Source organism: Cavia porcellus, unplaced genomic scaffold, assembly GCF_034190915.1.
Source record: "Cavia porcellus strain 051 isolate PalLab524CR breed Dunkin Hartley unplaced genomic scaffold, mCavPor4.1 scaffold_23, whole genome shotgun sequence".
Taxonomy (NCBI): Eukaryota; Metazoa; Chordata; class Mammalia; order Rodentia; family Caviidae; genus Cavia; species Cavia porcellus.
In genome coordinates, this window is record NW_026947506.1 from 8,323,187 (window position 1) to 8,335,488 (window position 12,302).

Consider the following 12,302-nt stretch of genomic DNA (forward strand, 5'->3'; position numbering starts at 1 on the left):
CGACAGATTGAGTTAAACTCTCATTTGGTGAAATGCTATTTACTGCCGATGCTACTTACTGGACTTCCAAGATGGCCTTGGTTGGTTTAATAGATGAAAACTCTCTGTAAGGACTGTTCTAACCTCTGACTAGGTACGAGGTAAGAAGTACTAACTGGCATTGCTCAAAGGGGAACCCCAGCGAAGCGGCCGAAGGGCGTAGCTTCTGTAAGCAGCCCTGTCCTGAGCTCAATCTACCGCCAGGTTGGCCTGTGACGACGTATCCTACTCTCTGACTTCTATCCCCCCATCTGAACAACGGGAATAACAACATCTAAGCGCTATCAATTCATAAGGTTGATGTGAGGACTGAGTCAAAAATAGGTCAGCAGTGATTAGCAAACAGTCAGAGCTTAATAAATTAGCAACTGTTATTAAAATATATTTGCCCAAAAAACTTTGAATAATGCCAAGTAAACTGAGCTCCTGGGGCTAAATTAAGACATTACACAACATCCAACAAAAAGTCAACATGCATTTATACAAAGTGCTTGCATTACTCTAATCTATATTCCTTTCATTAAGAAAAATGGTCCAGCCTTGTTTCCCATTAAGCTTTACACGCTGACACTCAGAGCCAAATGGCTTACGGATAAATGACTGTGCAGAACGACAAAGACAAACCTGCCATTACCAAGGGGCCCTCAGTGCCTGGCTAAACGTCTAGTTACAATAATGGAGATCTAATTCCAAGAATCCTTCTCAGAGCTCCAGCAGACTAAAAGCCCAATAATATCTGCAATTATTTTTAAGTCGTGCTGTTTATTCATTCTTGTTTGGGGGGGGGGGTCCAGGAATTGAACTCAGGTCCTTGTGCTTGCCAGGCTACGTTTTGTTTCTTATAATTTGGGTGAAATACACCTGACTATCCTCAAGGATAGCCAACGATTTTTTTTTAAATTGTAGTTTAGCTAAGATGTTTTAAAATTAAAATACAATCTGCTAAAAACAAAAACAAAAAAATATGCACACTTCAAGAAAAGAAAAATAGTGCTTCTTTTCAACAGCTGGTGTTACCTTCACATGGGTGTCCTCGAGGATGTCGTACTGCAGAAAACCCACTATGCTGCTGGCCCCGAGAAGACACCGAGTGTGCAGCAATCTCAGTGAGCAAGCTTACCCAAGCAGCAGCGGTCTGCTGTGCTCATACATATCTGGAAGCTCACGGCCACCACACCGAGCAGCTCTTGTAACTGGAGAGGCAAAGGTCTTAACTTCATGATGCCTCAATAAATTTAGTATTAAATTATGTGTACAAGGTTTTCTTTTCCTGAAGAGTGTATACACTTTTTTGGTGGATTATATATACTATTAAAATTAATGTAAATTCTGGTGGTTGGGGTTAGGAAATCAGAGGTCCCCAAAGCCAAGCCTTCCCAAGACTTGTGCCCAGGCTGTTCTACTCCAAGGGGTCTTGACTGGGAGTGAAGGCTGTCTGCTGGCACTGTGGTTCTCCACCATCAGAGGATGCTGGGTTTTGCTTTATGCGAAACAAAGTTAGGAGACAGTACAGTCTGTCTGTGGAGGTACAACCTGTAGGAAGCTATCAGTTTAGCTTTCAGGAAAAGGCTAAAAAAACCCAAAAAACAAAAATCAGTGTGATTTTACTCTTAAGATCAAATTACAAAAGTATTCTTTTTATTAACTTTTCCTATGAAGTTTCCTATGATTGACATAACTGTATTTCTTCTAAACATAAAATAATATACTCGATGTAAATACTCGAAAGTTTAGAACAGACCAGTGTGAAGTGTGTTTATCTCACCACCCAGCAGTAGTGTTCTCATTCGTGTGCTGTTGGTCCGACTGTCTGTGCCACACAGAGAGCCACTGATGGACAGGGACTTCAGCACAGTTGAGATCAGCCTGTGAACAACTGCCTGCTTCTTATGAACCACGGCTGAGCCCTGCGCCACGTAGCCCTCCTCCTTCTTTCTTGTGCCTTCCCTTGTGTCACTGACGGACATACGCAGTTCCAGTTATCCACACACAGCCTTACATTTTTCTGAGGAAAAGACTATATACACATTCAACCAAGAATTAGGACTGAAACTATCAATGAAGTACTTAAGTACTGAAATGCCCATAGTTGAAATTAAATGTCTGGTGCCTGGTATTTGCTTTATAATATTTTAGCAGATTTTTAAAAAGACGGTTTGGATAGGTGAACAAGGACAGTAATAAAAACACTGTTAAGCAGGAAGGCGGGTTGATTTAAAACGGGCTCACTATACTGTCCTATTATTTTTCAGCACTGAATATTTCCATCGTGAAGTTTTTTACAGTGACTTAGAGGCATGATTTGAGCTTTCTTTTGAGGCAGTTAGGCACTTAAAAGTGGCCATTGCTAAAAACTGTTGACCCTTCCCTTGGTCCCATAGATGCCTAGTAGGTAATTAAAAGTTGAACAAAGCTTGTTCTCCACTTCATAAAACTGGCCAGACCAATTTCTTCTCAGCTCTGTATAGGCATGTTAGTCTTCAAAGTAGGCAAGTAAGTTTTATTTATTTATTTTTTAAAAAATGTTTTTATTTTTTGGTGCCTGGGATTGAACTCACAACCTTGAGCTTACCAGGCAGGCGCTTATGCTGCCAAGCTAAACCCTCGGCCCAATATAAGGTTTATTAGATCCACATTTACATACCGGAGCCTGTCACCCTTCAGGATTGATAAGAGAATTACAGGGACATTCAGCCACACCCAGAAATGTCCGCTGCCCTATGCCTGTGGGCATCGTGGACTCCAGCACAGGCTCACAGCACTGAGCCCGCCCTAAGCAGAGACAGTCACTTCACAGGAGCCCAACCGCCCCGAATGTCATGAAGGTTACTCCAAAGCCACAAAACCAGAGATAATATCCCAGTCCTCCCTGATACACCATAAAACCGGTCTCTTCCTTTGCGAATGAGTCAATCTGACCCTTCTTTCAGGCCCTATGTCCCCCTCAGTTTCTCAAGGCTCTTTTCCTATCATCCCTTATTTTCGTTTATTAGGGAACTGGCTTGATCTTGACTGTGTTCCCTTTCATTTTCTCTTACTTGTATTAAATTTTTCTTGTAAACGCATGCGGGGTGGCTCAGTTTTCATTTCCACAATCACTGAAACAAGGAACTGCACTGGCCAGTGACCCCATGCAATGTGACCTCAGAGATCACCAAGGTGTACCCGCCGGCTGATCCCTCTTTCCACAGAAATAAATGTGCACGGCCAGTGAGACACCAACTCCAAACACTGTTAATTAGAACAATTTCTCGCCAGAAGCAAACCACCAGAAGCATAACGCTGGAGCCAGTGGGATTGTCTTCAGAACTATGGAAATTACACAATTTAGCACTCTGGCAGTTCTAGCCCTAATTAAATACTTATAAATTAAACAGAAAGGCTACGTACTCTCTGGAGATCCCTCATTATAAAATATAACTGGTAACTCTCCACACGAACAGGCAATTATACTTCTATAAAATTAAATCTTCACTTCTTTACTTATAGCCCCTTCCTTTTCTATATTGAGAGAAACCTGCAAGAGCTGCACAGCTTTAATTTCTTGGGAGTCTACTTTATAGTAGAGAAAACGCTTTACTAATTTTGTTTAATAAGCAAAAAAATTGTATTTAATAGATTTTTAATACAACTGTAACCATAAATACCAGGGTAGTCCTTTGTTTCTTTCTTGATTTTTAGCCCACATACTAATGATATCAAAGGTACAATTTACAAATGTACGTATGGCTTGGAAATCAAGAACCCTGTAACTCCCAAGAATAAAATATAGCTTGAAAAAAACAGAGTAAACTGAGAACAAAGGGTCTACATTTCAGTTTTAGTACTCTGCACTAGCTAGCTCTACTAACTTTGAAGAAGTCACTTGACTTCTCAAATGGTTCACCTGTAAAATTTATTTTAATCAGTAAGTACCCAAGGCCTACAAAGTATGAGATTCGCTGACAGCAGCACTGAGCAGGACAGATACGCTCTGCATCACACCGGAAGAAGAGAAGCAGCAATCCTAACAAAGTACGGCAGGTGACACCGCAGGAAGAGAGAAGACACCAAAGCTGCAAATCTGGCTGCACAGCTCTAAGTAGCACTTGGGATGCCTCCTCAGACCCGCCTGTCACTGCTGCCCTGAACATTCTTTCAAAGGCCTTCAGCCTTGTGTCCCCACCCCTACCCTCTCCAGCCAGCAGGCTGTCTCTTCTGAAACACTTGTGAGCTCTCTTCAGGCAACGGCCACATTACAATCCAAAGACACCTTTGCCTGTGGAAACCTGGTAACGTGCACGAGGCTCCAATGCCGTATCACTGCTCTCAGCTGGCGCACCCGGGCCCACAGGGTGTGGCCCTGCATGGCCCCTCCCTACATCTGCAGTCTCTCCTCTCTCCATGTCGCGCTGGTCTCGAAGCCCTTCTCTGCCCAGGGCCTTTGATTATGTTAACTCTGCTTCCTTATCAGTAAGAACTCCTCTAACCCCTTCATACGTGGTTCAGATGGCATCTTCAAGTAGAATTCCCTTTACTAAATCCTAGCCATCAGTAAAGAATGCCACTGCAGTGGGCATCTTGGGCTCTGCAGAACAGAGGTGTCACAGAACCCACGGGAGCAGCAGACCTACCCTCGCAGGATCATAAACTGTGTATTAAGGAAGAACAAAAGCCCTGTGGAGAGAACGCTACCCAAACAGCTGTTAAACATGAAACACTCTGTACAGAAGAACTGAGAACCTAGCTTGTGCTTTCTCTGTATCCCCAGGATCTTAACACATAGGTCAGAACAGCAACTTCCTGACTATATCTGAACCAAAATAAATGTCTACATACTATTTTTTAAAACAAACTGAGCTGTTATTAGATTTGGAAAAACATGCTCTTCACAACCAAGTTTTATGCAACTAAAGGTGATATGCTGTAAGCTGAATATTGTCCTGACTGCTAAAATTTGGAGAAATTTTCTTACACTAATGATATAATTTTTATTTATTTGAGGCCCTCTCCCTATAATGTTGATGATGAATACTTGTATATAACAGATTGTCATTCATGTTTCAATGTTTGACAGCCCTTAAAAATATAACTTAGGAATTGATAGTCATTTGCTTTCAACTGCTAAACAGAAACAAAAAAGCTCCCCTGTTCACACTGAATATACCAAAATTGCATCAAATGTCTACAATGTTTTGCTTTTAGATTTTAAGTGAAAATTTTCTATGGAGCACTAATCAGCCAAATTGTCTGATTTTTTTCATCTCAACAGACAGTAGCATCCTGTAATCCTACTTATTCAGTACCAAGAATCAAACTCAGGACCCTGTGCTTGCCAGGCGGGTGCTGTGCCACTGAGCTGCATCCCCAGCTCACCCTGTGATTCTAAAAGCCTAGCCATGAGTTGGGAGCTGACAGACTGTGACACCGGAGAGGACGGTGAGCACATTCCCTGTTGCTGCACTGAGATGCCAGAGATGCCCCTGCACAAGCTGTATCAGAAACAATGACAGCAGTGCGCACACCTGACCCTCAGGAGCTGTCTCTACACAAATGGACTCAATGATCCTCGGAAAAATGGCTGATTCAGGGTTGGGGCATGGAAAATCTAGGATAAGCCTAGAGCAGTGACGGTGAACCTTTCAGAGCTCTCAATGATACAGCAGCCTGCTGGGGCAAGAGTGCCACAGCTTCGCCACCACTGATTTAGAACATATTGTGATTCCAAAAGGGAAAAAAATGCTAAAAAAAAAAAAATGTTGGGAGCTTGACAAAAGAACACAGGAGCCAACATGAAGGAGCCCTCCTGGCCAAAGACAGAAGAACATTCTGAGCAGTAAAATGAGTAATGACAGGATTCCATTTTAATTTGAACAGTAAAGACCTGTGAGTCCAGCTGATATTAAAAACAGAGGATGAGGGAAAGATCTTCTTTAGAATTTCACTTAATAAGTGTAGAAGCGGAAAACAAAAATTACACTGGGCAACCAATACTGAAACATTTGCAGGCAAGATCCACCAGCGGGAGGAAAAGTTAGAGGGGAAATACGAGGCAAAACAGGTGCACAGAATGTTCTCTCTCTAGATGGAGAAGACAGTATCCTTACAGTGGAAAACCCAGCAGATAACGGCGGCACCCGACCACCAGGACCAGGATGAGTCGCGACTTACTAATGTGCTGCACCGAGAACACAAGGTCCTTTCTGTGGTGTCAGCTGTCACAGAAATCAGCCAAACCCGCACTGAGAACACTGTACAAACAACTAATCCACAGTCATCAAAAGTGTCAGAGTCATAAGGAAAAGAAAACAACCTAAGGAACAGGTTGGAGGACACAGATCCTGGAACAGAAAACAGGACATGAAACAAAAACTGTTGAATTCAAATAAAGTTGGTTGCTCAATTTACACTACTGTCCCAAAGCTAACTTCCTCTTTGGGATTACAGAATTTTACTATGGTCACAAAAGACACTAAGATACAGAAGTAGGTGAGTTGGACACAAAAAGTCTTGGTGCTACTTTTGCAACTTCTAAGTCTAAAATTAAGCTCAAAATGAAGTTTTAAAAAGACAACTACATTAAAATGTAAATTAAAGTAAGAGCTTTACTGCATATTCCATTGTGAACACAAAGCAGCAGCGGCCGTCTGCTCCTCCTGTCTGGGCACAGCCTCAGAGGCAGGAGACAAGTGACCAGAGTGGCGCAGAGGGAGGGAGGGCGGGGCACACGACCTGCTGGGAGAGAGGAGCAGGTGATACCAGCGTCTCGGGTGCCAGGTGCCGTTTCGGATAACAGGGGAGAAACTCACATCCTGCTCCCAGGTGCCACACAGGTAATTCTCAAGTGCAGGAAGGAACTATGAGCTGAGAGACAGAGCACTGGGGAACAGGAGGGAGGGACAAACCACATTCGTTTGCCAAGAAGACTCCTTGGTGCTTTTGTGTAGGTGATGGGAAATGGCTGGACACCTTCACAATGTATTAACTGAGTCTAACAATTTGAACATTGTTCAGTCTTCCTCTCAAAAATTTTACATTAATAAATCAATCTCATCTATAAAAAGTCAGTTATTTTTCACCTTAAGCAGATTTTTCAAGCCTCATGACTTCATATTCTTATTTTATAGGATTTCTGGAGAAAAAGATTTTTTACTTGTACTTTTTTTCCCCCCGGCTCTGAGAAAAAAAAGTTGAGCCCAAGGCCGCCACACCACGCCCTATAAATACCCTCTAAACTCCGAGACAAAGGACTGTGAAGTTGCTCAGGCTGCCTCAACCTCGCAATCCTCCGGCCTCAGCCCTCTGTAGTCTGGGTTACAGGTGTGCACTCTGCCTCTCACTTTAACACTGTCTCAGCACGGAGGGACTGCGGTGAATACTCACACAGGCGAGTGCAATCCACAGACTCTCGGCAGGACAAGCGGGGAGAAGGGAAAGCATGGGGCACTGAACAATGGAGAGGGCTGCTGCTTCTGTGCAATAATGGTGCCCGGCTGCCAACCGAGTCTTTCAATCTTTCACCTCGGTGAACTCTAATTACCCTGCCCATAAAGTGATAAAATATCACTTAACTCAAGGTATTATCAAAATGACACCAGCTAATTATACACGAAGTGCTCAGCCCAGGGCATACTGGGCTTAGTTCTTAGTTCCTTCTGGCCCGCTCTTTTCCACTGTGCGGCGCTGTTCCCTGAAAACATACCGATTGAAGTTAATGTCAGGGTAACTGGAATACTCTGACTTCATCTTAGCGTTCCGCCGGGGAAACGTGCAGAAGAACGCATTAGCCAGGAGACTGGCAATCTGCTCCTGTGACATTGTGATGGAATGATTCATCTTCTGCTTCAGGAGTGGTATTGGCTGGTGGAGGAAACAAAAACACAGACAAGAGCAATAATTAGTTTAGCAATTTTGAAAGCAGAGGCCCCAAACTGCATTTGCCAAATAAATGCAGGAATAATTCTGAGCCACTCTTGAATCCTTAAATCAGCAATACTGTTAAAAGTCAAGAGCTGCTTATCAGGGATGATTGGAAAAAGGTACTTGTTTGACAGACTACAGATTTCTAATCAATAACACAAAACATTACTCATTAGTGAAAAATGAGATTGCTTTAGCAAGTAAGTAGAAACACATTACCTATGTAATGACAAATTAAAACAAAGACAAAAGAAAAGTACAATACTGAAGCAAGGTATTGTGCTGATGTTAATTAAATTCTGCCTTTAAATACTAGAAATTGTAGGCTGAGCAATTTTTCTTATCCCTAAGTAAAATGATCTAACGACAATAATTCAATAAATAAGATTTTTCTTCCTTATTATGAATCACACTGTACATGGGCAATTTATGAGACTCAAATCTACTTTTATTAAAGCAATTTAGTAGAACACGTGAAAATCATCACACTGACCTATAGGTAACTTGTAACAGGCAGGCATTTCCTACAAAATTAAACATCCAAGTTAAGGAAGATGCTGGACATCTTTATGTCTAAATTGTTTTCTACCTCGAACAAACTCAAATTCAGTGAAATTTCATCAGTATGATGTATTGGACTTGAGTATTATTTTTGGTGGGTTTTATTCTACTTTGAACGTTGAAACTATGTTTTTAAGGCCATGCTGATAAAACCAAAGACAAACTGCCAGTATACCCAGTAGATGTTAAGTTTCAAAGTGTTCCCCATAATATTTAGAGATGTTTTTCTTTCAGAAAAAAACCAGAGGGAAGAATGTCAAGTTATCTGTGCAAATCTCAAACCAGTTCCAGGCTAAAGTATCCTGATCATTCTTCAGAAATCAACACATGAATTAAGCTTAAGGACAAGCTGGCAAGAGGAACTCAAAACCACAAATTTTCTAAATAACAGGGAACACACATCATTGCTGGAATGTTTACCAGAACGAAGAAAAGCTTAATCATGCAACGCAACTATTTCTCTTGGAAAAATTCACAAGTAAACAAAAAAGCAAAAGGTAAAGAATATACTTTCACTATGGTCTCCAAAATCCTTCCTTCTTTCAGGCATTGCCAATCACCATTTCTAATTCTAAGAAACAAAGAACTTATATTGATCTTCATTTTCCATCCTAAACATTTATTCACTACCCAGCAATGAGTTTGGACAAAGCGACAGAGTTTTCATGGCTAAAAGCAAATTATTATTTGGTTTTAATAAAAAATGAATTTCTGACTATCATTTATCAAGTTAGCCAGAAAAGTGATTTTAAAAATTCATGCTGAATATTTTAGGTTTAATGGACCTGAAACAAACATTTCTCATACCCAAATAAATAGAGTGTAATTTTTAAAAGAACACAGGACTTCTGCTCTCTTGGTGAAGAGAGATGCATAAAAGCAGGAACTTAGGGAAAGAGAAGAGACAGATCTTACTGCCAGTCAGCTGGACAAAATAAGAGGCTGGTTACAATTAACCAAGATATTTCAAAGCACTCTTCCAAAGTATCTTTTTTTTGGCTTTCTTTTTAAAAATCCAAAATTTACCTTTTAGATTTGTCCTAGAATATTCTAATGTGGTAAATCATTAAATATCACTATATACAGTTTAACTTGCCAAAAACATATTTTGATCTCAAGTCATACCTTAATTCTCCTAAAGAGACTGGCTTTCAGCAGAGCTTATAACTGATGAAAGAACAAGCTTATGCTACGCCAAGGTAAAACGTGGTGGGCCAGGAATCTGACTTAGTTCTACTAAGCAACTTATGATAGCTTACTGATTTACCAGTTTTTAATAAGTACCTCATCAAATAAAATAAGGAAACTTCCTCTCTGAACAGGAGAGAATGAGAGGATTGAGCGAGCCTGTCAAAAGGCTAGATATCGTTGATCATGAATTACACACTACATTAAAAAAGCAATTAACTAAGCACCACCCAAAATCTAGAGACACAGAGATCTCCCTTCAAGGGGAACATAATCTAGTGCGAGGAGATGTGCAGAGATATAAATTAAAATCGCGTGGGAAGTATGACAGTGTGGATAAAGCCTCCCTGGGGAAAGCTGCACGACTTCACAAGGGAAGCAGTAAAGGCAGAACCAGACAGCTGCAAGACGTTTTACTTGGTAATGAAAGGAGAGAAGGAAAAAGAATGAGTATGTAATATAAGCTATTTATTAAGTAACTCGGATCAGAAAGAGGCGTTTGTAAATACATTTTCTGTCTAACAGTAAGATTTATTTTAGACACAATGCAGTACAGAGGTGAAATTAAAGTTAAAAGGCTTTGGAAGAATCACAGTACAAAGCTCACCAGATGCAGCACACTGCTCTGGGTGACAGGGCCCCACACAGGCCTCTGACAGGCCTCTGACGTGTGGGGGTTTCTGGCTGCCACGCTGACTGTGCTTGTGGTTCGGGAGGTGTGCAATGAGTGTGGCCATCCTACAACTTGGGATCCATCCTACAACTGCTACATCCTCAAACCCAAGAACCCCTGGGGGCAACACTGTTAGCAGAATCCTAGTCAGCATCCACACAGCAAGGGGGGGCCCTAAAATAACAAGACAAAGGCAAATACAAGCACAGGAAGAAACCACGAAGCACAAAAACACCTCATCAGGAGGCAGAAAGTAGGCCCACAGATTGTCTGGCACTTCTCCCTTTAAAGATTGGAGTCTAACTCCCTCCTGCTTGGGTCTGAGCTACCATTAGGGCTTCTGATGAACAGAAAAACAGCCCGACACTGGAAGGCTCAAGAAACCCAGTCAAGAAAGGCACTGCAGCTTCCCCTGCTCTCTGTGGGGAGCAGCTACTGTGGGGGCCTCTAAGCCCGCTACGCCTTCAGAGAAGCCTGGCCCTCACCTCCAGCCTGACTGCAACCACACCTTCCTCAGCTAAGCTGGTCCCAAATCCAGGGCCGACAACTGGGACATGATACATGCTGACTGCTTTAAGACACTAAATTTTGTTCTGCAGCAATGTGTAATTCATGCATTCTACACTCAATGAAGTGATATCACATCTTTTATTCTTAGGAAAGTATTATATTTTTTATGATAATATATCTCTTTGGAGGACTAAGAAAGAAGCATGGAGCAGGAAGCCCTTTGGAAAATACATCACGATTCCACTAACATGGTTGAAATGACTACTGTTTTTCAAGATACAGATTGTTTCAATGAGGAGACAGAAGTCTGAGTAAGCAAACTTCAGTGTCAGCGGAAGCTCCGAAATTGAATGATGCATTTTTAATGTCCTTTTGTAGCATCCTTTCTTGCCTTTAACCTTTTCTTTAAAATAGAAAAATTACCATATTCTTTGGCAAATCTGCTTCCCAGCTCTCTGAGCCAAAGTGCATCAAGGGTGTCACCTCACTAACCTGGGTGCAAACACTCGGCAGGCAGAGCGCGGCCTTCACCATGTCGGGCAGAATGGACTGATACAGATGCTGGGCTTCCGCCTCCTCCAGTACCTGGAAATCAACAGATATGCTATGTGAGTAATAATAAACTATGTCTGCTATGAAATTAAAGTGTGAATCCATTTTTCACAGAGTCCCATTATAATGCTCACGATCATTACCACTAAACACATGCAAAAACAAATCAACAGGTGAGCCATGCTCCGACCCATTCATTTGTAAACATACTTAACCCACCATAATGCCCTCTGAAAACAAATTACATAACCGAGCCTAGCATCTCCCACCCCAGGTGCACCATCGAATACAACACTCATTTTACAATTAAAGAAATCACCAGAAAAGCTATGCTACTGCTTCAGAGCATTCTGTATGTACCAAATTTAATTTGTTGGGCAGGAAGCAGCAAGACTTCTTAACACACCTTAGAAATTCTGCCTTTCTAGGCACCCCTGGCCAGCTAAAACCGTAATTCCTATAATCATAATTAGAAGCACAACAAAGATGACATTCATGATTCATTTTTGTCTTTTGTAAATTCTAAACTCTATTACCTAGTGAACGCAAGACTATCATTAATTCTGGGGAAAATAAAAAGTTGCATAAGGCAGGAAAAGCAATCATAGCCCAGATGAATGGGGTTTGCACCACCCTCTTGACAAAAAAGAATATGATAAAGCTAACATGAACAAGACAACTAAAACGAGGCAGAACTAAGGTGATGTCAGGGAGCAATTGGGAATCACAGCTCAAGTGGAAATGGGAAGCCAGCTTGTCAAGTCTCTGTACTTTGGATAGAAACCAAAACTAAGTTTAGAAAAGTAATTTATAGAAGGCATTCTATTTTAGACATACAAAATAAAGACACTGCTTCCATATCTGAAAATGCACAGAAGTT

General features: G+C 41.5%; 1 protein-coding gene across 6 annotated transcripts in view; it reads right to left on the reverse strand.

Annotated features, from left to right (window-relative positions):
* The window catches only part of Parg (poly(ADP-ribose) glycohydrolase), a 105,486-nt gene that overhangs the window by 53,519 nt on the left and 39,665 nt on the right, over positions 1-12,302 (reverse strand). For all 6 annotated transcript variants that reach the window (XM_063233779.1, XM_063233778.1, XM_005002049.4 and 3 more), the window contains 2 exons: positions 11,363-11,455; positions 7,721-7,878 (listed from right to left, as the gene is read on the reverse strand). In XM_063233779.1, the coding sequence (XP_063089849.1) occupies positions 7,721-7,878; positions 11,363-11,455 (251 nt within the window). The remainder of the gene's footprint in view (positions 1-7,720; positions 7,879-11,362; positions 11,456-12,302) is intronic.